Below are 26,299 nucleotides of genomic sequence, written 5' to 3'. Positions count from 1 at the left end.
ACGTTGAAAAAAAAAAAAAAAAAAAAAAAAAAAGACAACATTTTGTAAATCCCCTCTCACTCTTAGAAGGCCGTTTCCGGGACCGTGGGCTTGGCCTGGTTTCTTGCCCGGTGCTGGCGCTGAGCCCCGTATCTTTCCCAATAGCCACCAACCTCGGCCCACAGAGTCTCGGGGACGGCACGGTCCGGGCCGAAAGCCACGCACTCCTTCATCACACTCAGCCCCGAGATGGCCCCCTGGTCTGCCCTGCGCCTCCCCTGAGCCTGGTGGACTCTGAGGCTTTCAGCAACCAGGGCTCGGCCCCTCGCCCCTCAAGCCCAGGGTCACGTGGCTCCGTCCCCTCGGGCTCCAGGGCTCCGTCCCCTCGGGCTCCACCTCTGTCCGCTCACCCTCTTCCCACCCCTCCTGCAGGAGCACGGCTCCCACGGAGAGGGGCCTCGTGCCAGTGTCAACCGCCTGCTCCACCAAGACCACTTCTGACCCCACACTCGCAGACGCTTGCCTGGATCTTAGCTTCAAACACCTACTGTGAGTAAGACGCTGAAACGGTCCTCCCCTGATTGCCTCTCAGCAGAGGGCGTTTAGGCAGGCACCGCTCACGCAGCTCAAGAGCGCACGCGCTCAGCTCCCGCTCCACCAGGCTCTACCCTGGCCCCACAGCGGGATCAGGGTCGGGGTCGGGGTCAGGGTCGGGGTCGGGGTCGGAGCAGCAGGAACAAGGGGGCTGCTGTTTGCACAGGGCCCTCCCACCCTTCCCGTCTCCAGCCTTTCGTGGGCTCTCACTGTGCCCGGTGTGCTTGGCTTCCTCCTGCTCCAATCCTGCACCGACCCGGGAGGGCACGAGGGACAGGGCCCCGAGGCCTGCCCAGGATGGCTGCAGGGTTCTCCCCGTGGTAGCAAGAGAGCATTCAAGGCTTCTTCTCCTCTGGACCACCGAGTATGATGGCACTTTATACCAAAAATGGTAACTTCAGGGGCGCCTGGGTGGCTCAGTCGGTTAAGTGTCCGACTCTGGATTTTGGCTCAGGTCGGGGTCTCACAGTTCATGAGATCAAGCCCCAAGTCAGGCTCTGCCCTGACAGCATGGAGCCTGCTTGGGATTCTTTCTCTCTCTCTCTCTCTCAAAATAAATAAACTTACAAAAAAACGATTAACTTCAGGTATAAATTCAACGAACGCAAATTAACGTTATTTCTGTGTTGCTGAACTAAACAAGTGGCTGCAGGCTTATAAAGGACACCAAACACAGCTTCTGTGCATCCGTCTCCCCCATGACGTGCGGAAGGAACAGGCCAGCTTCCGAGGCCTCCCAACTTCCAGAAAACATCCTTCCCTGCAATGTCTGTTCTAACTGTTCGTCTGAGCCTGCAGGAAAGCAAGGGGGTTCCGAAGGGGGAGAAGGGTTTCTACTGCTTCCAAAGCCTGGCTCACTCTCAGAAACCAACCCGACCCTGGTCCACCCCCAAGGGCCCGGCGCAGGCAAGAGCTGGCGGGGAGTGCGGACTTCTGTTCTGAGTGCTGCTTCCTACCGTCTACAAGGCTTATCCGATTGATCCTCGCTGCAACTCCACAAGGACGTACAATCCTCACCCCCACCTTCCAGACGAGGAAACTACAGATAAAGGGCGGCTGTGGGGAAGTGTACCTCAGCCCGAGGCACAAGAGCCACCAGCGGTCTTTGCTGCAGGGAAGCCACAACCAGAGACCCTCAAGGCCCCAATTCCCAGCTGTGCCCAGATTCTCCTAGGCCTACGAGCCTCTGCCCCCGACCCCCTACCTCACCACGCACTCCCTGTGTTCGTAACAGACTCGGCCGAGCAGCTAGAACAGACGCTGAGAAATGAGGAGCTACCACTTAGCCTGATTAGATTTTGTGAGGATTAAATACATTAAGATGCCAAACATAACGTGCATTCATTAAACACTGGGAGGCAGTTACTTAAGGCTCTGTTCCAACTCAGTTAACCAGTCCAATCCCCGGCCCGATCCTGGAAGCAGTCACGTCCATCTCAGTGCCCCCAGAGCACTTTCTAACTGGGCCCTCACGTCCCAGCCCCCAGCAGGGCCGGGCAGGCACCGGGCAAACCACGGGAGCCCTGCACTGTACCGCAGGCTCCGTGTGCGGCCAGGCCGGGGGCGTGCCGGTGACACACGGGCTGCGCAGGCCCTTCCTGCGAACGGGCTTCTCACCGCAGGCTCAGACCCTCCCCGTCCGCGTACATGCACGCGCGCGCGCGCACACACACACACACACACACACACACACACCGATGAAGGCCCCGGTGCACGCCAGACGCTAGCCCGGGCACTTGGGAGCTCAGCGAGGCAAGCCTTGCTCTTGGGGCACTCGTAGGTTGACCTGTCACCCAAAAGTCAACATCCACAAATAAACAAGTACAAGCTGCAACAGAAACTAAAATCTGCCAACTTTAACTTCACCCTGAGCCTGTCCCTCAAGGTAGAGCTGCGGTGTAACGACGGGCTCTGCAAGGACCCCCGGACGCTAATCATGACGCAGACTGTGCCGCGGATTCTTTTACTAATCTGAGATTACCGCAAAACCCACTCACATCTCTGGAGAATTCTGCCACTCGACAGCGACAAGGAACAGTCTGAAGAGTTCAACAGCCACGTGTCCGTCCTCCCACAGGGGGCCCGGCACTGGCCACACGGAGGTGACTAAGCTCGGTCCGTGGCAGGAACAGCAAGAAACAAAAGATGCCCTCAGAGTGGGTCAGGGCTGTGATGGAAGGAGGCATGCACTGCAGGGGTGGAAGGAGAGAAAAGAACATTCCGGAGGAATGACTCTCCAACTGTGCCAGGTTAACGGCCTCTAAGCTATAATGTGATCATCGCAGTGCAGAGACACCATCCTGGGAATAAAGCAGGAACAATTCCCAGCTGGCCTCCGGTGGGTGGACAGCGTGGCAGGAAAGAGTTGGTCCTCTTAGTGCCCACACAGCTCACCCAGGACACTCGGCCGGCCAACCCAGATGGGGCTCTCGACCCTGGGACACAGAACAGGCCAGAGAGCCTTCGTCCTCCGGCAGTTAGTAACCGGAAGCCTAGGGCCACCCCGGTTTACAGCACACGTCAGGTGCGGCCCCACCGCTATGGGTGCGCCTGTGGCTCTGGGAAGGTGGCAGGACACACTGAAAAGGCAAAAGCTGAGCGCGACCAACCTGGACCGCTCACTACAGGTGGGACACCGGGCAGGGGCCTCAGGGGCCTCCTCTGGGCTAAGATGTGCTTACGCCTGCCGTGGACACCGTGAGGACAAAACAAGCGTCTCTGCAGCGTCAGCTTCGAGGGCAGGTCCTGAACAAAACGTGCTCTTCCCCTGGCTTCCTCCTTGCCGCCTGCCCCCACCTGAGCTCTTACCTGTGAGCACCCGGCCAAGACTCTGACTCACCGCAGACCATCAGTAACCGTGGACGGTGAGGGGGAAGTCCGGAAAACGTGGCTTTTCCTGTGCTCAAGTCAACCTACCTCCCAGCCCCTGCTGCAGCCGAAGACACAACGTCCTACCTGGTCCTTACTCTAGAAAGCAGTAAAACAGGGGCCTCACCAGGGCACCGGGGGCCGCATTCACGAGGCATCGGGCGCCACCAGGACCCATCGCCACGGTCTCAGGAGTGGAATCCCTGAGCTACCTTTGCACCTAGACAGCCTGCACTGGCTTCAGTTTTCGTCACGGACGGTCCGGTCCAGGCGTTCCTCTCCCCAGGCGCATCATCAGCGCGCGGACGTGATCTCCGGAGCCTGAGCTACGGGACCCAACGCTCGGGTGACACTGCCTTCCCACAAAGTCCCTCAGAAGGACTCGTGGGACAGCGCACGAGGTCTGGAGCGGGAACCTGAGTTTGAACGCCAGCCAGCCGTGGCCTCGGGCAGGCCACGCTGCCTCTCCGAGCCTCGCTTTTCTCATCTACAAAACGGACGTGTCACAATTCGCTCCAAGAGCTTGTTCTGAGAGTTAAGGGAAACCCTGTGTGGGAAGCCCTGCCGCCGGTCAACATGGTGCCCCTGATCTTTGCCCCCACCTGGATCATAACTGCCTCCAGACAGAGGAGAAACGAACGGGTCCTGTTCGGAAAGGACGGTGCTCTTCACGCTGCCCCTGCTGACCCCGTCAAGATTAGTGCGCTGTGGGGGCCCCTGGGCGGCTCAGTCGGTCAAGTGTCCGACTTCGGCTCAGGTCATGGTCTTGTGATTTGTGAGTTCGAGCCCCATGTCGGGCTCTGTGCTGACAGCTCGGAGCCTGGAGCCTGCTTCCGATTTCGTGTCTCCCTCTCTCTCTGTCCCTCCCGGACTTGCGCTTTCTCTCTGTCTCCCAAAAATAAACAGTAACAAAAAAAAAAGATTAGTGCACTGTAAAATCAATCAGAGTGGGTGACCTCCAGCACTTTTTTTATTGTTTTATTAATTTTTTTAAATGTTTTTATTTATTTTTGAGACAGAGACAGAGCATGAGCAGGGGAGGGGCAGAGAGAGAAGGAGATGCAGAATCCGAAGCAGGCTCCAGGCTCCGAGCTGTCAGCACAGAGCCGACGCGGGGCTCAAACTAATGAACTGCGAGATCGTGACCTGAGCCGAAGTCGGACGCCCAACCGACTGAGCCCCCCAGGCGCCCCAACACGTTTTTAAATAAATAGAACAGAACAGGAAATTTCAGGATGCTTTACACAAAACAAGGGCTAGGTATTGTCTGAAACCGGTTTCAGTCCTGTATACAGAGCGAATTTCTGGGCACGTGGCCACACACTGCATCACAACACAGAAATAATTCCTGTTTGCGAGTCAGGGTGAAAAAGTCTGAAAGACACTATTCCAGGACAGTGTTCTCCAAACTTCGCTTTCAGCCTGAAATCCTAAGAATGGGAGTTGGGGCCCTAAAACAGGTAAGGCAGAAGTTGAAGACTCCGGTCTGGTCTGACCGTCTCCCCACACACCCCCACCCCCTCCCAGGGCGAAGTCACGGTTAGCACCGTGGCAGCACCAGCGGGGGTGCAGAGGGGAGCCTACCTAAGAGGTCATTTGCTAAATACGGGTGCCCTGTGAGACATGCCAGATAGGCCAGCCCAGAGCGCCCCCGCCCCAGGGGTCACTTCACGGCCTGATGCCTACTCCAAAGTGACACCAGCTACAAGCTCCAACCCCCAAACCCTGGTTTCCGGCGAGTATTCAGCAGAGTCATAATAACAGTCTCGGGGTTTAGGGTGGAGGCAACAAATGCCAAGAATCCCAAAGGTTCATTCCCAAGGGGGCAGGCAAGTCTGCTTTATCTCAGGGCCTGAGCCTCGTTTCAGATGACCAAAAATCAAACCAGCTCCAAATCCGTTACCAACAGTTTTAGATTCACTATGCGAGTGGTGCTGAAGCCCAAATGGGCCTTTGGGCTGAGTGACATCGTTTTCGTCTGCAGAACCCCTCTGTAAGCCGGGCAGTGGCGTCACCTTCTAAGGCCCTACAAGGCTCATCGCTGCAGGCGAAAGATGAGACAACGGGCTCAGAGAGGGTTAATGCCCAGCACACGGCCACGAGGCAAGTAACAGGAGAGGCTGGACCAGGGCTGAGTGTTCCAGAACCACAGTCCTCCCGCCTCTGCTCCACAAGTCTGCCCCCAGACACCATGCTCTCTGGGGTGACGTGCCACCCCCTCCTCAGGCAGCCACATCCACCCGTGTGAACCCCAGAACTCTCTAACACCTGCTATCTGTGTGTCTACTCAGATGTGCAGGGGGTACCTCAAAATCACTGCGGCCAAGCCAAGTCCGTTAGCCTCACTGCCCAATTTGGCCCGATTCGGACCTCAGCTGGTGGAACAGTCGTGCCCCTCACCAGATGGGTAACTCTCGGCCTTCTCTCACACACGCACACCAACTCTCTAGGGGACCCAAAGCTTTCCACTCCCGGTCTCTCCGTTCCCCACCGTCCCCCAGCTTCTGAAGCCTCAGTTCGAGCACTGGTCTTTTTGCCTTTATTTGTCTCTGCCCCCAGGCTCCCCAATAACCTAAGCCTCACTTCCGGATAGAACCCACCTCCGTCCTTACCCCAAGCAAAAGCCCGCAAGCGTTCCCGCTGGCTCCATAGTCCTGCACCTAAGACCCACGCGACCTGGCCTCCCCACCTCTCTCACCTGCCCCTCACCCTCGGCTCTAGGCTCCAGCATCACCAAATGGATGGCCACGGCCCTGCTAATTCTGGACCACCGCGTGCCCACATCGTGCCTGGGCTCCAACTCGTGGGACACCTCTGTGCGCTGTGAACCCCCAAGCCTGGGTCCGGGGCTCTGTCCATCTTGCCCTCCTAACAGCATGCACCTCACGCGGCACAGCCGCCCACGGACACATGCCTTCCCTCCGGACAGGGCTCCTGACAGGAGAGCACTGTGTCTTGCGCCCCACTCGTCACTAGGTCCCAGCAGAGAGCCCAGCACAGACCTGGGGTTTAGTGACACCTCGCTTGATGAATGGACACATGGCGCTCTGAAAACAAATAGGTCCAGGAAACCATTTCTCCCCTTGAGGGAATAAAGGAGGACAGTCAGAGTCATAGATAGTAATAAGGTGAGAAAACACATAGGAAATTCAGTCTTACCAATCAATTAGGTAGATGTCTGGAGTTAAGTTGTTTTTCTTGAAATGAGCAAATAATTTCGGCAAATTTTCTTCAAAGAATACCTCAAATGCAGCAAAATAGGTCAACATCTGGGGAAATAATGTGAAATATACCAATTATCAGCACAGGTTTGCAATCTACAGAAGAAAGTCAACATTCTTTTTTTTTTTTAAATGTTTATTTATTTTTGAGACAGAGAGAGACAGAGCATGAACGGGGGAGGGTCAGAGAGAGAGGGAGACACAGAATCTGAAACAGGCTCCAGGCTCTGAGCTGTCAGCACAGAGCCCAACGCGGGGCTCAAACTCACGGCCCATGAGATCATGACCTGAGCCGAAGTCGGACGCTTAACTGACCAAGTCACCCAGGCGCCCCTAAAGTCAACATTCTTAACGCTTTCAGGATACAATGGTCTTCTTGCGCAGTTGCTAACCCGTCTTGACGGGGAACTCATCGCCGGGCTCGGGCAATTTCTACATCAGCGCCTTCTCTAGTCGTCACAGGGGCATCACTAGCTACACTGTAGCATCTCCTCAACTTACAGAGAAGAGAACGGACGCCCAGAGCGGTCACTAACTTGCCATCGGTGTGCGGCAAGGCTGGCCTTGAACTGTGCTGCGAAGGTGGAGTCTTTGTGGGCTCACTGTTCTTCTCTAAGAAGCAGGACCGGTTAACCGTCTAAAAGAACCGGAGGCAGTGTGCGTCCCTCACTCACAACCCCAGCGCATCCAGAGGGGACAGAAGACTAACATGTGGCACAGGCAACGCCTTGGCTTAGAAGCGCTGCCCTTGTCATGCAGCAGGAGGCAGCCACGGCCCGTACCCCACTGGCATGTGCCTCCCGGCCCCTAGCGGGTTGGTACGAAAGCAAAGTGCACCGAGCAGGGGAGCAGCACAGGAACAGAACGAACAGCTAGAGCTGGATGAGAAACCCTACACACCAGAGCCTGGTGGCCCAGTTCTGTCCCGTTTACCAGCAGGATGCATGAGGGCGATGGCACTCTGAGACCCAAGGGAAGGATGCACTATAAACCAGTGGGGCCCCAACGGGGGCGGGGGAGGACCCAGCCTCCCAGGGGGACATCTGACGATGTCTGAGGACATTTTTGATGTCACAGTAGCGGGAGGTGCGACTGGCAGGGATGCTGCCTGTCTCCCCTGAGGCACAGGACGCCCCCCACCCCCCACAGCTATCGGGCCCCAAGGTCCATAGGGCTACTTTTGGGAGACCCCATTCAACACTATGATTCCATAATCTTTCCTTAAAAATATAAGCTAAGGGGCGCCTGGGTGGCGCAGTCGGTTAAGCGTCCGACTTCAGCCAGGTCACGATCTCGCGGTCCGTGAGTTCGAGCCCTGCGTCGGGCTCTGGGCTGATGGCTCGGAGCCTGGAGCCTGTTTCCGATTCTGTGTCTCCCTCTCTCTCTGCCCCTCCCCCATTCATGCTCTGTCTCTCTCTGTCCCAAAAATAAATAAGAAAAAAAAAAAAAAAATAAGCTAAAATTCTCAAGTTTATTTATATTAAGAAAGAGTGTACACGTGTGTGTGGGAGGGAGGGAGGGAGAGAGAGAAAGAGAGAGAAAGAGAGAAAAAGAGGGAGGGAGGGAGAATCCCAAGTAGGCTCTACACTCAGCATAGAGCCCAAGACGGGGCTTGAACTCACGAACAATGAGATCATGACCTGAGCTGAAATCAAGAGTCAAATGCTTAACTGACTGAGCCACCCAGGAGCCCCTAAGCTAAAAAAATTTTTTCTTAAAAAAATTCTCTTTTAAGTTTTTTATTTTGAGAGAGAGAAAAAGAGAGCACATGTGAGCAGAGGAGGGGCAGAGAAAGAGGGAGAGAGAGAACCCCAAGCAGGCTCCACAACCAGCACAGAGCCCGACACGGGTCTTGACCCCACAAACCTTGAGATCATGACCTGACTGGAGATCAAGAGTCAGATGCCCGAATGACTGAGTCACCCAGTTGCCCCCCTAAATTAAAATTCTGAAGTACGGTTTTTATTACAGGTTTCTAAACAGAAACCTGGGGTCTTATCTTCAAAATTAGGAAATTTAAATATAAATTATTTTATTATACATAAAAAGCTTTTTCCTGACGGTGAAAGTCTGTAAAAAAAACTTAAGAAGTATGGAAACAAAAGAGGACCATCTGTAAATACTATCAATGTTGCGGTTCATTTCCTTCTATCGTTAAATATGGTAGCTATTACGGCACATGTTCTATTTCAGATACTTTTGAAGAAAACTAGCTTTTTATCTTCAATAACTCTTCCACGGTACAATCTTTTTTGCAAACATCAGTACTGCACTGGTTTGCTGCCAGATTTCGTTACTTTTCATGCATTTATTTTAATTCCGGTATCTGAACACGCTGTGCTGGATTAGTTTCAGACGTACATACAGTGAGTGATTCCACGATTCTGCACATTACTCGGTGCTAAGATCACTCTTCACCCCCAGAACCTCTTCTCCACCCGTCTCCCCACGCCCCGCCCCGCTAGTGACCACCACTTTGTTCTCTATAGGTGAGAGTCTGTTTCTTGGTTGGTCTTTTTCCCTTTGTTCATTTGTTTTGCTTCTCAAATTCCACATACAAGTGAAATCACATGGTCCTTCCCTTCTCTGACTTGTTTCACTTGGCATCGCACTCTCAAGTTCCATCTGTGTCTTCGCAAGTAGCAAGGTTTCATTTTCTATGGCTGAGTGATATTCCACTGCGCACACCTCGTTTTCTTTCCCCCTTCATCTGTCGACGGACACTTGGGCCGCTTCCATAGTTTGGCTACCATAAACAACACCGCTATAAACACAGGGGTGCGTGTATCCTTTCAAGTTAGTGTTTTCATCTTCCACGTTCATATACCTAGTAGTCCAATTGCTGGATCATATGTTAATTCTGTTTTTCATTTTCTGAGGAACCTCTAACCTGTTTCCACAGTGGCTACACCAGTTTGCGTTCCCACAATGGTGTAATAAGAGAGTTCCCTTTTTCTCCACATCCTGGCCAACACCTGTTGTTTCTACTGCCAGATTTTAAGTAACCTTCTGTCTCCCCCTAAACTCCCTTTTAAACTGTTTCCATTTTCATGATAATTTTAAATTATTACAGTTATAAATAATTACGTCAGACCACCCCTGTGCGTAATGCTTTGTCCACGCTTGTGACTTTCTCGGAACGGGACTTTCTTTGCACGGTTCTCACAAGCAGAATTAGACACCCATGCCACTTGCCACTACTGACGCTCAGGACCGAAGTGCCCGCCACAAGGACTCGCCAACGTCCTACGGGCCGCCATTTGTGCAGCAGTTTTGAAACACTTCTTTTTTTAAACGTACGTGCTGCCTGAGCAAGAAATCCTCAGTAGTCCTTAGGACATTAAGGAAGAAATATTCTCCAGCTGATCTAAACTATCAGATCGTTTTGGTCTAGAAGTACTGGTGACAATCATCAGCAAATTATCAGCCAATCCAGACAGCGCCCATTAAAAAGGCCAATGGCCTTGTTGAACGGGCGACTCTTCTTCCGGGCCGTAGAAAGCCCACAGGCTTAGGAGGCAGAACGGGTTGAACTCATGCCTCTCCCACTCACCAGCTGCGTGACCCGATGGGTCATGTCGTTTCCGAGCCCTGGTTCATCTGCGCCACGCAGAGGACCCACCCCCAGGAGCAGGTGAGAGCGACTCCTGTCAGCTCCTTCCACCTATTCTGTGCCTACAGCAGCGTCTACACAGTGCAGCCTCTGTCGAATCAAGGAGCTGGTCTTAACCACGTCTCCGCTCCGTGCTAAGCGCACTGCACGAAGCGGGGCCCCGGTGTGACAGTGGGAGGCAACGGAGGTGAATGAAGCGACATTCTGTTTGACAGACCCAGGTGCGGAGCCCGCGCCCGGCCTTCTGCTGTGCCACAAAGTGCGTACTTGCGGGCAGGAGCCACCCCTCCTCCCTTGTTTAAAGAATGTACTTTCAGAAATACTTCTGAAAGAATGTATTCAGGAACACATACAAACAAGAAATACATACAAATGACTATTAACCGTGCACCTGGAAAACACATTCCCTTCCCCTCTGACACAATGGTTAGCAATGCGGGTTGTGTGAGGACAGGGTACCCAGGGCGTATACGCTGAAGATACTCACAAGGCCATGGTCCACTCGGAAAAACGCCATTTGACAGGGTTTATTCAAAAGGTTAGAAAAAGCAATGAAGGCATCTGCAGTATCTAGGTTCAAGATCAACACTGCCGCTATAAAGGACATGCCCTGGACCTGAGGGAAGCAGAGAAGGGGGTTAAACTCACGGTAGCCCCACAGTCTGAGCTGCTCTTTCATTCGAAAGAGGAACCATCAACACCCACCCTCGTGCTAGAAAGACCCACACAGCCACACCCCCCCCCCCACCACCCGCCCGAAGCCGAACTGAGAGCCTCCTGGACCCTGACCTGTCCCTCCTCGGATGGCTCTGTCACATCAGCCGCCTGGCCCACGCCCCTTCGGTCCCCGCCTCCGTCCCCACAGAGAACGATAAATGGACCTCCCCCCGCTACACATCTGGCATCTGAAATACCGCCCTCCCGAATGCAGCGTCCCGGTGCCGTGGGAACGTGCATCTAACTTAGTGTGTTAAATCTAAGACCATGCGCACGCACACTTGCTAAGCCACAAAAACGGCAGCAGTGGCTTTCAAATGGTTACTGCTTAGGATCTTTTTAATTTAGTGCTGGGAAAAAAAAAAATCACATGCAAAAAATGAAAATCAAACCCAATTAAAACGTGATGAATGCCACAGAGCGGCCGTGTCGGCTCGATCCCTTTACAAGAAAACGGAGGCGACTCCATTCACCACCAGGCTCTCCAACCCCCTCAACCACAACCAAAAAAAAAAAAAACCTGAAGGCACGCAACCTGACGTGTGCAGCCAAGGTGGGCTGGGCAACATTGTGACTTTCTTTGTAGAGGAGAACGGTATAAGATATTGAAACAGTTCACTTACATAACCCACATCCGGTCGGTAACAAGTATAAGCGCCCAAAATACTGTGCAACGTGTCATGGTACGGACCGCCCTGAAAGGATCAACACACCAAAAACAACACGTGCGTAAGTCTGGTTAGTACTCACGACGGCGTGTGACGGCGCTGCTGCTCCTGCCGCCGGTCACGCCGGCCGTTTACAGACGACCAAGCAGCGGCCAAGCACGGGGCTAGCAGCTCTCCACGCACAGCGCAATTCAACAGGCGGACTACCAACCCGCGGTTGACGAGAGAGGCCGCAGACTCAACCCGCAAAGCTGCTTGGAAGGAAGCGGGCAGCTCAGGCGTGAACGCCTCCCGAGGAAACCACCCTTCGCGGGCTCCCGCTGGGTGACTATCTCCCCTGCCCAGTTCAGCGGGCACGCCCGCTCCCCGCCCCAGGGTTCTTCGGGAGTGAGCGCCACCCGCCGTCCCGACCGGCCTCTCTGCCTCCCTTCCCCGGATTCTTTCGTGTTTCTCAGCACGGCAGCGTCAAGAACTACCCTCCAAGCGTCCAGGCCCGCGAGCGACCGTGGTATTCCAGACACCCTCCCGGTTCGGCCATCCCTCCCAGACGTGTGCTGGGGCTTCCAGTCTTCTAAGTGAGTGCAGAAGCCAGTACAGAGCCGCGTCTGCCAGAGTCCGTGTGTCCGAAGATGCTGTGAAAGCACCGGCCCGGCCCGCATCCCGCTCTCCCTGCCCGCATCCGCCATGCGGCCTCAGTTAACTCGAGGACTAAAAAGCGTACACGGTGTGTGTGACGAGGAAGTCACTCTACAGGCGACTGCATGCGACTCAGAAAGAACGCCGTGGCCTCGACCATCACGTTCTGGCACACAGAAAACGTCAGGTGAAAGAGACACTGCCAAACCACAGGGGAACGAAGGGAGGAATGCCCACAACAGGAGGGTAAATGAGAGAAGGGGGACGGGCAGGAGCTCCTGTGGTGGCACCAAATGCCCCCCTGAACACGGGTGTGGACGGTCACCACCTGAGAAACACCAGAGTGCTACAGCGAACTTTCCTTACAGGTAAATTGGTTCTCACTTAAAGGACTTCCTGCCCTGCCGAATGCTACGTGTCCTTTCTCTGACAAAGATAACAGCTCCTGATCTTAGAAGCCCGTGCTCTGGCCATCTCCCCACACTCTCCCCTTCCCACTGCCCTTTGCTTTTGTAATATTACGTGTTATAAAATTCGGAGCTGAGGGAACCACAGACTGAGGACACACCCAGAGGAACCCGGAGGAAAGAAAAAGGCCAACTTCTCTGCCATCGGCCCCGACCTCATCCGAGAGAGATCCCTAAAGCTCGTCTTCTTCGGGACACATCTCCCTGCACCATGATAATCGCCCAGCGGATCTGTTGAGAAGGCTGAGTCCCCGAGAAAGACTCTGGGAGATCACTCTGGGTCGCCGGCCCTGGGAACACCGGCCGTCCGCGTCGGCAAGGCGGCAGCACCTCCCGGGCCCCGTCCCGGCGCTCCCACCGCCCTTCTCAGCTACGCTGCAAGTGCGTCTCAGCACTGCCCTGACACTCCCCTTCCTCCAGGGTGTGGGCTCGTGGATCGGCCACAGCGGCCAGGAGGCGGTAAGCAGGGGCCGCAGCACCGAACTCCATGCTCTCTGTTCGATCCTTCAGCGAGGTTCTCTCCCGGGGGAAGCGGAGATCCCCTGCACCATCCGCTCTCTGACGCTTCCCTTCTACTCCTCCTTCTGCCCGGAATGTCTTTCCCATTCTCTGGTCCCTACCCCAAGCACAGCCTGAGAGCCCTTCCTCGGTGACCCGGTTCCCGACACCTCCCCCACGCCCTGGCTGCAGCTCCCCCATGCTGGGACACACCCAGGTTTCTGCAAAGCCCAGGGTCTCTAATGTCTACACCTGCATGCCGGGCTCACTCCAGGTGGCCGGTGAACCATGTGTTCTGGTTCCCTAGCGTGTGCATGGCACGATCCTAGAAATGGGCCTGACAGAAGGGGATCGGGGATTCCCAGGTTGCTCGGCAGGCCCCAAGGGGAGTGCATGGAGGAGGCCGGGGACACGTGTGGAAGCTGGTGCAGCGACCCACGAAGGATGGGCATCTGCGCCAAGTAAGGGTGGCGGGAACACAGAAAGGACAGATTCGAGGATATTTCAGAAGCAGAACTGGCAAAAACCGTAACAGACTGGATACGGGAGGGTCCAACAAGCCCCCCAGGTAAATGTCTGCTGTCGGAAGAAGAGGGCTTCTGTTCCAGAATCCACTGCTGGCAGCCCTGCGTCCCGTCTTTGCAAATTCAGAAGCCCACGGGAAAGCCCCACGGGTCTCTTTCCTGCCATCCAAGAGAATACTGCATCCTGGCTCCCGTGGCTGGCTTCTATACCCAGTGGTGTCACACTGTCCCCGGCCATCTGCTCAGAAGCCCACCCTCACTGCAACCCGCGGCTGCCAAGGACTTCTGCAGCCGCCCTGCCCCGCCCCACACCCCAGGCTTGACCACACCGGATCACGTCCTGAGTGGTGCTGTGTGCGGCCCCAGAACTGAAGCAGCACCAAGGGAAGCTGTCGGACAGAACAGCACACGGGCCCTTCTCATGCCACACCTACCAAGGCTTCCATAAATACATTTCCAAAGGAGGCCAGAAGGGCCTTTAAAAGCAGAGACGTGGCCATGCTAAATGTCTGTTGGAAAGAACCAGTTCCCCTCATTGGTGAAGTCGAAACGTATTGACATGACACTGCCCTCCCCCCATTCCCCCCAAAATCCCCTAGTATTTTCAAACTTGATCACAAACGTGTACGGTTTGGCGTCTATGACGTTTAGATGAAACATACTCAAAGCAACAAATTACCACCACTTACTTGCTGGAAAATGCAGAGATTCGGAAACGTTCTAGAAATGTCCAGTTTAATAAGCTCCAAACTGGCTTCTCGGTCTGCTGCTGAAAAACCGGCATCTATCAAAAGATCAAGAGTCACGACACCTGTCAGGGGCAAGCAAGTGCGAAATCAGAAGGCTCTGAAGCTTTACAGGGATCAAACAGGGGAGCTGCTCTGCACAGGGACAGGGGCCCAAATGCAGCGTGAGCCAACAGACTCCACTTTGGGCTTCCAACAGTTTGTGGGGTTTCTTACTGAAGAGCAACGTCTCACAGCCCCGTGTGATGCTAGGTCATCATTAGGTATCTTCCAGGGTCTGAAATCAAAACCTGACTTGATGTTACCTTACGTCAACAAATGGGAGGGACAAATGAAGGACGATACACCAATGGCTCCAGGCCGGGGAAACAACAACACACGTTTACACGGTCTCCAGCATCGCTGGTGGGAACTCAGCCTGTGCGGCAGTTACCGCGGGGGACACTCTCGTGTTCCGTTTCTAAGAAATGTTTACGGATGACTAGTTTCGTATTTTTTGAACTCCAGCACTCATAGTACACAAAAAACCACGACAAGGTACTAGTTAACCAACCGATGTCATCATTCCTGTGCATCACGGAAATTCCAGAAGCTCATGTGGCAAACGTGCAGCGCCCCATCTCCCTGGGGTAGTTCCCATAATCCTGCATGAGGCAACCCTGGCCCAGCCCTAGGGGCCAGCCTGCTGGAAATCACGTGAACAGTGAATAAAGGAAACCCCCCCGGTTAGGACCGGCCCTCTTGCACGTCTGGACACAAACACCCCGCAGGAACTGGTAAATGCTTTCTCCTAAACGTTGTTTCTTCAACTTGTTTGCTCTAAAAAAATCCCTTTTCCTGTGAAGTTTTTTTGTAAATTTGCACCAACCACCATGCCTGTTAAGTAAACTCTGTTGGTTATGTAATAAATAAGGACACACGTAATTGACCAAGGTGGCCCGCGGGACTCAGAGCCACGTATACCTTCGTTCTCCGCTTCGGAGCCTCCTGTGCTGAAGGACCGCCACCTCTCCTTGGCTCGGGCAAGACAGATGTCAAAGAGCTCTGGAAAAGAAGCCTCCGGGTAAGTGTCACATGCACATGGGAGTATGTCTCCTCACAGGAACCAGAGAGGACACTGCTGCCTGTTCAACCACAGACTGCACACCCATTCAGCCACGTACACAAGTCCCCCCAACGCGGCCAACGACACCACCAGGGACTAAGAAAGAACACACGACAGACCACTTGCCTGGCGTCTACTTAAATTACACAACTCACCCATACAATGCTTTCATGTCGGACTTGTTTGTGGGTCTAATGCCTCTAGCAGGGTGAGCTCCTCGGGGGCGAGACCACAAAGGTCTTTCGCTCATTATGCGTCCAGAGCAAACGGCGCCGGGACAGACACAGATCAATACAGTCAATGGGTATCTGACCGATGGAGGGGGGTAGAGACCAGCGGAAACCCATCTGGTTTCAGACAAGGACAAGATGAAACTGCTACCCTCCACGGCCCAGCCTTCCTAAACTTGCTGCCTGAAGCGGGGGGGTGGGGGGGGTGGGGGTGGGGGGGGCAAGCAAAATGGGCAGAAGCTTCAAAACCTACAGGTTCTTGCTGGCGGGGCACCACCAGGATGAGTCCCCACAAGGCAGGCTCCAAATCGCCCGGTCCCAGTGCTGCCCGGCCATCCACGTCCGGATCACGGACGGGCCCCAACGGATCACTAAGACTTTACCCGCAGCTACCCAGAGAACTTCTGTGACCTTATTTTCCCCACTGTTACCTGCAGAAAATAAGGCAGAACACCACCTCTGCCTTCCAGACAGCACATGCTATTTTTTAAAATCTAAGCTGAGAGTTCCAGTTAACAGTATGATGCTCCAACAGGTGAAATCTTGATTAATGACCTTTCTCCAGCCTCGTCAAAGATCTGAGAGCCAGCATGCTAGTGGGCCAGGGCAGAAAAGGGTATGACTGTGAAACGTAACCTCACCCTATCATCGTTAGACAGGAGGGTGTGGGGAGCCTCGGCCTGCTCTCACTTTCCAGGAGGTGGGCCCAGCTTCGGTCACGGTAGCAGAAGACGGAAGCGAACGGCCACGTGGCCCCTGAGCACAGGGAGCCCCTTCCCAAACGAGGTATGTGACAGTTAAAGCACAGACGCCAGCGGGCTCACGGGAGGATGGGTCAGAGGGTCAGGGTTTTAAAAAATATGATCTCCGTGGCTTTACTCCTGTGTCAACGGGGACACCTTCTTCCCAAATCCAATTTCGGAGCACAAGCCTGACTTCCCTAACAGCGGATCACTTCCCTAATAACTAGTATCACACTGACTTCCAGTTAAGCGCCCAGTCTCACAACCACAACCTTTAAGAGCAAAACTCCAGGCCTTCCCAACTTGGGAACGCGGGCTTCAGAGTCAGGCAGGGGACAGCCTCCACCACACACGAGCGTCTGGGGCACAGGATGGCCGTCAACGCTCTGTGAGACGTGCAAGCAAAGACTCTAGTGTGATGTCCGGCCTGGACAACTGGAATTCACGACCATCTGTGTTCTTACACTGGCTTAAATATTCAGTGAAACGAAGATCAGGTAGAGCCCAATAGGTGGCATTCGTTCATTCAATGCACCTGTCGCGTGCAGAGCACTGGGCTGGGCACAGGTGACACAGTGGAGAGCATGACAGGCGGGACCCCAGCTTCCTGAGCACCAGCTCTGGCGGGGGCCACGGACGCTAGGCAGCTCCTCAAAAAAGATGCAATTTAAGTAAAATGAGCGAATATCAGCGTTTAGATAAACTTGCAAGGCATGTAACTGATTAATTAGCTGTGTAGCCTAATCTGTTCTGATATGGTCCACAGAAGACTCTAATGCAAATAAAATCTACCCAGGCATCAACGAAAACCAGACACACGCACACAGTACTCCGTACCACAATCGGCCATTGAAAGAGTTTAGAAAGTTTTCAAGAATAAGGACCCGGATAATCGCTCAGCAGTTCCTCCACACCTCTACCTCTGGGGAAGCTTTTAACAAATCAGTTGCTACAAGTTAAATGTTACACATCATCGTCTCACATGAAGAAGGTAGAGTTTTGGTTGGTATGGGTTGGCCAAAAAGGGAGCCTTGAGGACATCACTATGTATAGAAACCAGTAACCATCCACTGCCTGGCCAAGGCCACGATCATGGAGAGAAGATGAAAGTCTTGTAAGATTAACAAAAAAAAAAAAAAAAAAGCAATAAATAAGTAACACGAGCCCTAGCTACACAGAGAAGATCCAAATTAATCTGTTTTCAATTCCAATGTCTTCAACAGGGTAAAAACCGCCACCATCAATTGCACAGGCACTTCCTGGGCACCAATACAAAGACGACGAGGAAGCAGGTCCGGTCTCAGCAGCTGAGACCACAGCCAGGGAGAAAAGGAAGAAATAGAGACCACCATCTATCAAGCACGTAATCGTAAGTCTCTGAGCTCCTGGCGTCCATGGCCCGTTGCGCACACAGGCTCACTGGGGGATGGGCTCAGAGCGGAAGGGAGCCCATTGGGCGCCACTGAAGGAGGACAAGGGCCAGTGCACCACACAGGGCATCCAGCGAGACAAACAGCCCTAAGAGAGGGGAGTACGCATCTCGAGGTCTCCTCTGGCACAAGCTACCGGTGCCTCAGGGGCCCCTGCGCACAGCAGCCGTCCCTCTAAGGTGCCTGGAACAAAATGCTGCAAAAAACCAACAATCCCCCAAACAGGATGCCTCCACAGAAACCCTGTCATGTGCCCATCAAGACGTGCTGTCCACAGGACTCTGACATGCCTGCCCCAGCCCGCCGATGCTCTGAACTACCAGGTAACTGAAGCAGCTAGGAGTGACCCCGGCCTCCCGGAGGACGGTCACCAGGCCTCTCACAAGACACGGCTTCACGGCAACGGCTGCCTTTCTTCCTAACAGGCCAAAGGGGACAGGAGAAGCCAGAAGGCTGGGGGTGGAGGCTGGCGGGGGTATGACAAACGGATTCTCCAAGCCTAGGACCACGCAAGCTACTCACCATGGGTGATGTTTAACTCGTTGCCAATGGCTAAGCTCCAGACTTTGCCTCTCACACTGGGAGGGATTCCCTGCCACCATAAATCTCGAACTTTTCTAGAGCACCACCTGGACAAAAATGGAAGCATGGAATTATGAGTTTGTTCTCAATGAAGAAATCTGTTTGCCCGTGTGCCGAGCCCCAGACCACGAGAGCGGGGGATACACAGTCACGTGGTACAGACCCTGCCCTCAGGGAGCCTGCAGCCCAGGGTTCCAGAGGCCAGGAGATCAACAACTGGCTTCCACTGGGCAATGGCTGTGACAGGTGCGCCAGGGGCCCCACCTGAGCAGGAAGGGCGCTGTAGCTCAGGGGACCTGGGGTGCTATTCTGGAGCTGAACCCCGAGTGACCAGTAGCAGGTGAAGCAAACAGAGGCTGGGAAGGGCTTTCTGAGTGGAAGGCACAGCGACAAGAAATAAGCCTGGCCGGCTGCAGGAACTGCCGACAGCTGGGCACGGCGTGGGGGTGCCGGGAGGCACAGCCACAGAGCCGCAGGGGAGGGGACCCCGAGAGCCCCGTGGCCGGCCACCGCACTGCTGCGCACCGGCCACCTGGGTAATGAGCTGCCAAACTCCACTGGCAGAGGAGACTCTGCTAACCCAGAACGCTCGGAACTGCACAAAGGCGCTGAGGTCTGCTGGCCGCGACGGACACGCTCTGCCAACACACCGGACAAACGTAAAGTGCCAAAGACTCCCCAGGCGCCTCTCAATGCAGCGCCAGCTGGTGCTGCAGGAACCGGGTCTGCATCCCGCTCCACCCACACCCGCGGAGCCCAGAGCAGATCGCCCCCCTCTGACCCCGTAACGTCCCCCCTAACACCCGGATGGTGAAACCCTCCCCTCCAGGGGCCGTACTGAAGATTAAGGGGGACGGAGCACAGAGGTACCCGGCACAGTGCCTGGAGCCCCGCCGGCGAACTGAATGGCAGCTGTCATATAAACGCACGCATCTAGATCACGTCAAGCGTCGGACAGCACAGCGCGGATGGGGAGGGGCGGTTCTGCAGCCCCAGGGCTCTGAGCACCTCAACCCTTGTTACTGGGTCCCAACTGAGAAAAAGGGTTTCCCAGCCATGTCCAGCCCAGAAAAGCAGGCTCTGGGAACAGCTTGTTTACCTAGTAGACATGCTCAACGGCCATCTGACCCCGTGACGAGAGCGAGTAACAGCCGGGCAAGTGCCAGAAACAAGTCCCCAACATCCTGCCACACGGTTCAGTGGGAAGGGACAAGAGCTGAAGGGAAATTCGCATCCAAGCTCCCCGGCATCCCAGCTAACGGGCTGAGGCCCGAAAGGAGGCACCGGCCTCTGTGCGTGGCCCTGGGACTGCTGTCCCCTCTCCATTCTGAACACGCAGGAAGAAAAGATCTACGGCTGCCCCTCTGCTGTTAAGACGACTGCAGCGGCCAGACTCTGCTGGGTACTGGCCAGTGGGGGGTGTCGTCAAAGAAGACCCGGTCCCCATCTTCAGAAAGAGGACTATAGACACGTGAGCACATGGATGCAGCAGACCCAGGGGTCTTCTACAACCAGGAAGGTTTTCCCCAAGGAAGTCTCAGCTTTAAAGAATGAAGAAGTAGCTGGATGAGGAGTTACAGGGCAAGAGCACTCTAGGCAAAGGACATGGAACACGCAAAGGCCCTGCGGCTCCCTAAGAAAAGGGCTCATCAAGGAAGGAGAGCTGGAAGGTGAGCCTACAGATAAAGCAGCGAGCTATCTCACAAAGGAATTCACACTGTTCGCGGAGTAGCAGGAAGTCACGGACACTCTATACAGGGAGGGACACAGACCTGGGCTTTAGAAGATCCCTCTGGCTACTGAGCACAAGACAAACTGGGGGTTAGATGGGGGCTGTCACGGGGTCCAAGCAAGGATCGACAGGACGCAACCGAGGCGGGGAGGGAGACTCCAGGCCACGCGAACATATTAGGTAAATTCGCCGAGGGCTGTGATGGGAGCTACAGTGAACAGCACCGCCAGCTACAGGTGTCAGAGAGAAGCGCCTGGTGGCCTAGCAGCCCGACTACGCCGCGGCTTACATTGTCTCCCAGTTAGGCAAAACCTCGTTGTTCCAGGTGAGGACGGCGTTCCCGATGCTCTCCTCCAGGCGGCACCTCTCCTCTAGCTGCCTCCTTCTCCGCTGCGCCTCCTTCAGCTCTGCCGACCGCAACCGGAAGCAAGAACAGAGCACCTGTTAACTGACACCCACCCTGTTCACGCCGCGTGACTTTCCTCAGGGTCATGCTGCGAAGCCACCACAGGCCTCTCTCTCTAGACCCATTTCAGGCTCACGGAGTTTCAAAAGCTCAGGTGTCATCCATCTCTTGGGAAGCTTTTCGGGCAGAGCACACGTACGGAGGCGGTACTCATGTAAGAACACAGTTCACCGATCAAAAAAAGAAACCCGTGAAATCCACCGCCTGGTGGCCCACCAGAAGCCCGTGGCCCCTGTCCGATGCCCTTCTCAACAGAAGCCCCAGCCTCGCCCCCCTCCTGGTGTGTAAGCAGCCCCCCTGAGAAATACCCTGCATCTTAACTGACACATCCTTTCTTGTATTTTTTTTATGGTGGTAAAACACCCAAAACAAAATTTACATCTTAACCATTTTAAATGTAGGATCAGTGGCATTGAGCATGTTCACGCTGTTAACGCAGCCATCGCCATCGTCCGTCTCCAGAACTTTCCCGCCTTCCCAAAATGAAACGCCACACCCGTTAGACACGGACTCCCGTGCCCTCCTCCCCCGGCCCCCACGTTTCTACTTCCATCTGTGTGTCCTTCAGTGAGTAGCCTCTTTCACTGAGTGTAAGGCCCTCCAGGTTCGTTCCTATGGTAGCACGCCTCAGAACGTCCTTCCTTCTTAGGGCTGAATTAATATTCCACTGTATGGATGGGCCACATTTTGTTGATTACATATACTTTTCAAACACGCTGGACTCCTAGGGATTTTAAGTGTTGCAAGGGATTTTATCAAATCCAATCACATCTTCTTGTAAATAAGGAAAAGAGAGCAGAGGGGGGGGAGGAAGTCTGCGCATCACCACTGGCTGAAGCTTTCCCCAAACCAGCACTTTCACCCTGCACGGTCTCTTTTCTTGTGTAAATTCTATTACCTTGAATAAAGCTACCGGGAATGGACGGTTAGTAGAAACATACACTTTTGATGGAACATTATAAACTTCAAAACATTGAGACATTCCCCAAGGTTCAGGATCTAGGGCTCCAGAAGGTAAAACACTCTCCAGAAAGAGACAAAAATCTCGTGCTGTCTTACACAACCGACACGCAAGAATCCCGTTACCTCGTTTTTTGGCCTGAACCACCATTTCTTCATACTGCTGCCTGTGTTTCTGGGCTTCTTCAGCTGGCTTCGCTGGGAGATTTCTTGATAGAAAATAAACAATTTTCACCATTTTAAATAGCAAACAAAAGTCGTTGAAAAACAAAACTTTCAGACTTACTTACTAAAAAAAATGACACACTCAAAGACCAAAAAACTACATTTGTTACAAAGACACAACAATTTCATAAACTAAACATACTTACGGACGCTAAAACAAGCTCACTGTAAACAACCTGAAGTACAAAGTTCACTAGAAAGAAAAGAACAATTGCCCACGGTCCCAATAAACACTTCACCTTTTGGAATTTTTCACCCCAGCCTCCAAAGCAACTGTGAGCTGACGACGCACTAGTTAACTGTCACGGTCACGGCGAACCAGGGGCCCTCCGGAAAGGTGGCACACGTGTACGAACACGTTCCTGGGCCAGTTTCTCAGGGGCACAAGGTCTGTTCGTATCCGCTACTGGCTCATCTGTTTGGTTTCTTATGCACAAATGTGCACCACAGTTCTGAGCACCTGCATGGGGTGTGCAACTTCGAATCCTGGGTAAAAACACTAAAATGCAGGCTCCTTCAGGAAAGCGCGGGAGAATCTGCTGGCCCTTGACAAGTGGGAGGCGGCAAGGTCTGGCTGGTGCACCCCGCGTTGGGGCACATTCGGAAAGAGCCACCGCCCTGCTGCAGGAGGGCACGGTGCTGTCTCCCGGAGGCCACCATTCTGGGGGCGCTGCGGGAGCGGTGATCCTCAGTGGGCTCTTTCCACGTCTCTGTCCACCTTCCTAATCCGGCACTTCAGGGATTCTCTCCCCGTCCACGACATACCCCCCAATTCCAAGGACCACGAGTTAACATCAGAAGACGCATTTCTTCTTTGGGTTTTATCCGTTTTAAATTTCAGAATGGGCGGGGACCCAAGGGACGGCTGCTCTACAATCTCTCTTTCTCCCTCTTTTCACAGCTGAGGGATCTTTCTGTTCAAGCGCAGTGTTCTATGGAAGCTCGATACTGAAGCGAGGCGAGCTGCGGCCTGTACCTCCCTAAGGTCTCCAAGTGTGGTCTGTAAACCCGTCCTCAAAACCGATCTCATCCGTGCAGGGACGCTAGAGGCCCAGAGAGAGGCGGGCCTGGTGAGATCGCTGCAGCCCGTGTGCTGCAGATCCCACAGAACCCAGCAGGCCAGTCCAGGACCTGTCCTACAGGACGGGGGCGCCCCTGCAACCCCGCCTGTGTGCTACATACACTTCCCGGGGTTCTGACAGTTACAAGCCGGTCCACGATTTACAACAGCTACTTAAGTATCTCTAAACGCTGAAGTAAAATGAAAAACCACTTGAATGGAAAACCCGGAGTCAGAATTTCTGTGTTAAAGGACAGTTTTCCAGATAAGTTCTTTTATTATTATTATTATTATTATTATTATCAGAGAACACATGTCAATGTAGGGAATAAAGAGGAAATGAGGATTTCTGATATGAAATAGGGCTTACTCTTCTCCCCCAGCCCTTTTCTACTGTAAACTGTACTTATCTACTAAAGCAAACATGCTAGAGAGTCTTTTAAGACTCATGCTGGTCTCGGGGCGCCTGGCTGGCTCAGTCGGTTGAGCGTCCGAATTCAGCTCAGGTCATGATCTCACCCGTTCCTGAGTTCAAGCCCCACGTCAGGCTCTGTGCTGACAGCCTAGAGCCTGCTTCAGATTCTGTGTCTGCCTGGCTCTCTGCCCCTCCCCTGCTCATGCTCTCTCTCAAAAGTAAGTAAACATGAAAAAAAAAAAAAAGAAAGAAAAGAAAAAGACTCACGCTGGTCTGTCTTCCAGGATGAGTGCGGTGGTAGAAAGTGGCTCAAAATCAAGATTCTTCCTCACATTCTGCTTCGGAGAGGGCGGCTTGCTAGGTCGTCCAGCCTTGTCTTCATATTCCTGGGACAGAGAAACAAGGCATACCTGTGGGCCTGGCCAGCTCAGGTGTTATGACACCCTTCCGAAGGCGAGAAAGCTGTTTTGTAATCAAGTCTTTCACGTGATTTTGAGGATAATGCACTGAAACCACTTCCTTTTCAGAAGGAAGAGCCACCCACTAAAGGGGTCCCAACAGCCCCGTGGGGAGAACCGTGCCCCTCCCCCACGCGGGTGGGGGAGCCGCCGAGGACCGCCATCCCAGCAGCCCCTTTAGAAGGGCCCACAAGCCACCTCGGGTGTGCTCCGCTTCTCCTGGGTTAAGAGGCGTATCTTCCGGCTTCTGAACAACGTCAAGTTTTACTGATGATTGCAGTGGCCGCTGGGAAGCTCAGAGCCAGAGCAACAGCCAATTACGGCACCCATCTGATCCCCCGGCTTCATCTCATATACCCACTCCCGACCGAAACCTCAAACCCACTTTCTTTTGTCTCATCGCATTTTATGTATTTTTGTTGGCTTTAAATCGCTTCTGCGATGGAAGAGGTTAAAAATTTTTTGCGGAAGATGAAAAAGCTGTTTCACTTTACATATGTATTTTTTTTAATTGAAATCCAGGTGACACAATGTTATATTAGTTTAAGGTGTACAACGTACCAATTCCACAGACAGCTCTGTGTTATGCTGTGCCCACCTCGCGTGCAGTTACCGCCTGTCCCCACACAGCACTAGGACAGGATCACTGACTCTATTCCCCGTGCTGCGCACTTTGTCCCCATGACTCACTCGCTCCACAGCTGGAAGCCTGTATCTCCCTCTCCCCTCCACCCAATTTCCCACCCCCACCCCCTCCCCTCTGGCCACCACCAGTGTGTCCTCTGTATTTACAGATGTTTCTGCTTGTTGTTTATTCATTTGTGTCGCTCTTCACATTCCACACATGAGTGAACTCATCTGGTATCTGTCTGACTCATTTCACTTAGCATAACACCCTAGATCTATCCATGTTGTTGCAAATGCTGTTTCATTTTCTTTTTTTAAAATTTTTTAAAGTATTTATTTTTTGAAAGAGAGAGACAGAGTGCGAGTGGGGGAGGAACAGAGGGAGAGGGAGACACAGAATCCGAAGCAAGCTCCAGGCTCCAAGCTGTCAGCACAGAGCCCGACGCGGGGCTCAAACTCATGAACCGTGAAATCATGACCTAAGCCGAAGTCGGACGCTTAACCGACTGAGCCACCCAGGCGCCCCTGTTTCATTTTCTTAAAAGCAGAAACATAAAAAAATTCTTTAACATCTTTGTATGAAGCCATCACTGCAAGTTGTTACATAAATATTTGTGCCACGAACAGCCTCTCAACCCCTGGGTAACTAATCTGTCCCACGGACTGCAACCACAAAAGCTTAGTCACATCTGGTGACCCACATTCCAAATGCCCAAACAGGAGAGTTCAGGACAGTCAAGCAAGTTGGCACCAAGGAGTCCGGTTTCTGATATAGCGCGCGCGCGCGCGCGGGGGTACCCTTAGCCCTCCACAAAACAGGAAAAAAAAAAAAAAAAAAAAGAACCAATACTTTCTGATTGCCTATTATAGACGAGGCTCCCGGGACCCTCACTTAAGGGAAGACAATCTAATTGGTAAGACAGGACAAACAAATGAATAGTTAACCTAAGACTTAACACCCATTCCAGATAACAGAAGCAGTATCCCAAGTGGAAAGCAATTAACTGCTAAATGAATTTTATTAACAGCTGCCAAGGAGGGTGTTACTGGTAAAATTATTTGGCAAACGATTCTTCTCTCAGCTAGAGAAGCCTATAGAGGCTTCTAAAAAGTGGAGAGGAAAATGTCTTTCCTCAAACTACATAAGCTATGAGAAGAGAGTGCACGGAGAAGCAGGTGGGTGGGGCTGTTCTGTACGTCTGGATGGACAAGATTAGATGACATCACTGTCTACTCTAACTTAAAATGGTTCCATTAAAATACTAAAACGACTTCTGCCTGCCCAGACCGAGAAAACAGACTCACTTTTTCATCGATTCCACATCTGATCACATGCGGTTTCGGGCACTTGGCTGCAATCTAACATGACACCAGGCACTGGAAGCTTCAAATCTAGCACCTGGATGCCCAGATCTTGAGTTCCGTAGACAATCTACCAAAAGCTGTATGTTAAGAAAGATTCTGAGGCATGCTGCATTTTAACAAGAATTAGTAACGAATGCCCTGTAAGGTCTTAGCTGGTGACCATGGTCTAGTGACCTATATGCCAAGGCCAAAAATGACAAGCCCCAAGTTAAATGTCCCAGAACGTGGACACCCGTTTCCATTTGCTGTGTGTGCTTTACACACACTGTGTCACTTTATCTCGGTAACAATCTCTGTGGCAAGGCTCCCCCCCATTTTATAGATAGGGTAACTGAGGCTCAAGGTAAAGTGACTTACCCCCAAACACACA

The 26,299-nt window shown here is 53.2% G+C and overlaps 1 protein-coding gene across 9 annotated transcripts in view; it reads right to left on the bottom strand.

Annotated features, from left to right (window-relative positions):
- The window catches only part of TBC1D14 (TBC1 domain family member 14), a 110,156-nt gene that overhangs the window by 10,539 nt on the left and 73,318 nt on the right, over positions 1–26,299 (bottom strand). For 6 of the 9 annotated variants that reach the window (XM_086705517.1, XM_086705515.1, XM_025921759.2 and 3 more), the window contains 9 exons: positions 23,747–23,865; positions 21,906–21,988; positions 20,643–20,760; positions 18,562–18,668; positions 15,495–15,575; positions 14,475–14,569; positions 11,616–11,687; positions 10,763–10,891; positions 6,601–6,710 (listed from right to left, as the gene is read on the bottom strand). In XM_086705517.1, the coding sequence (XP_086561643.1) occupies positions 6,601–6,710; positions 10,763–10,891; positions 11,616–11,687; positions 14,475–14,569; positions 15,495–15,575; positions 18,562–18,668; positions 20,643–20,760; positions 21,906–21,988; positions 23,747–23,865 (914 nt within the window). Of the gene's footprint in view, positions 1–6,600; positions 6,711–10,762; positions 10,892–11,615; positions 11,688–14,474; positions 14,570–15,494; positions 15,576–18,561; positions 18,669–20,642; positions 20,761–21,905; positions 21,989–23,746; positions 23,866–25,869; positions 25,999–26,299 lie in introns of those variants that run through there. The other 3 variants (XM_086705519.1, XM_025921755.2, XM_025921756.2) reach the window with 3 other exon arrangements.

The sequence above is a fragment of the Puma concolor genome, chromosome B1, assembly GCF_028749965.1.
Source record: "Puma concolor isolate L17-30 chromosome B1, mPumCon1.1.hap2, whole genome shotgun sequence".
NCBI lineage: Eukaryota > Metazoa > Chordata > Mammalia > Carnivora > Felidae > Puma > Puma concolor.
The sequence above is the reverse complement of the archived record's forward strand: the minus strand, read 5'-3'. Positions and strand labels throughout refer to the sequence as shown.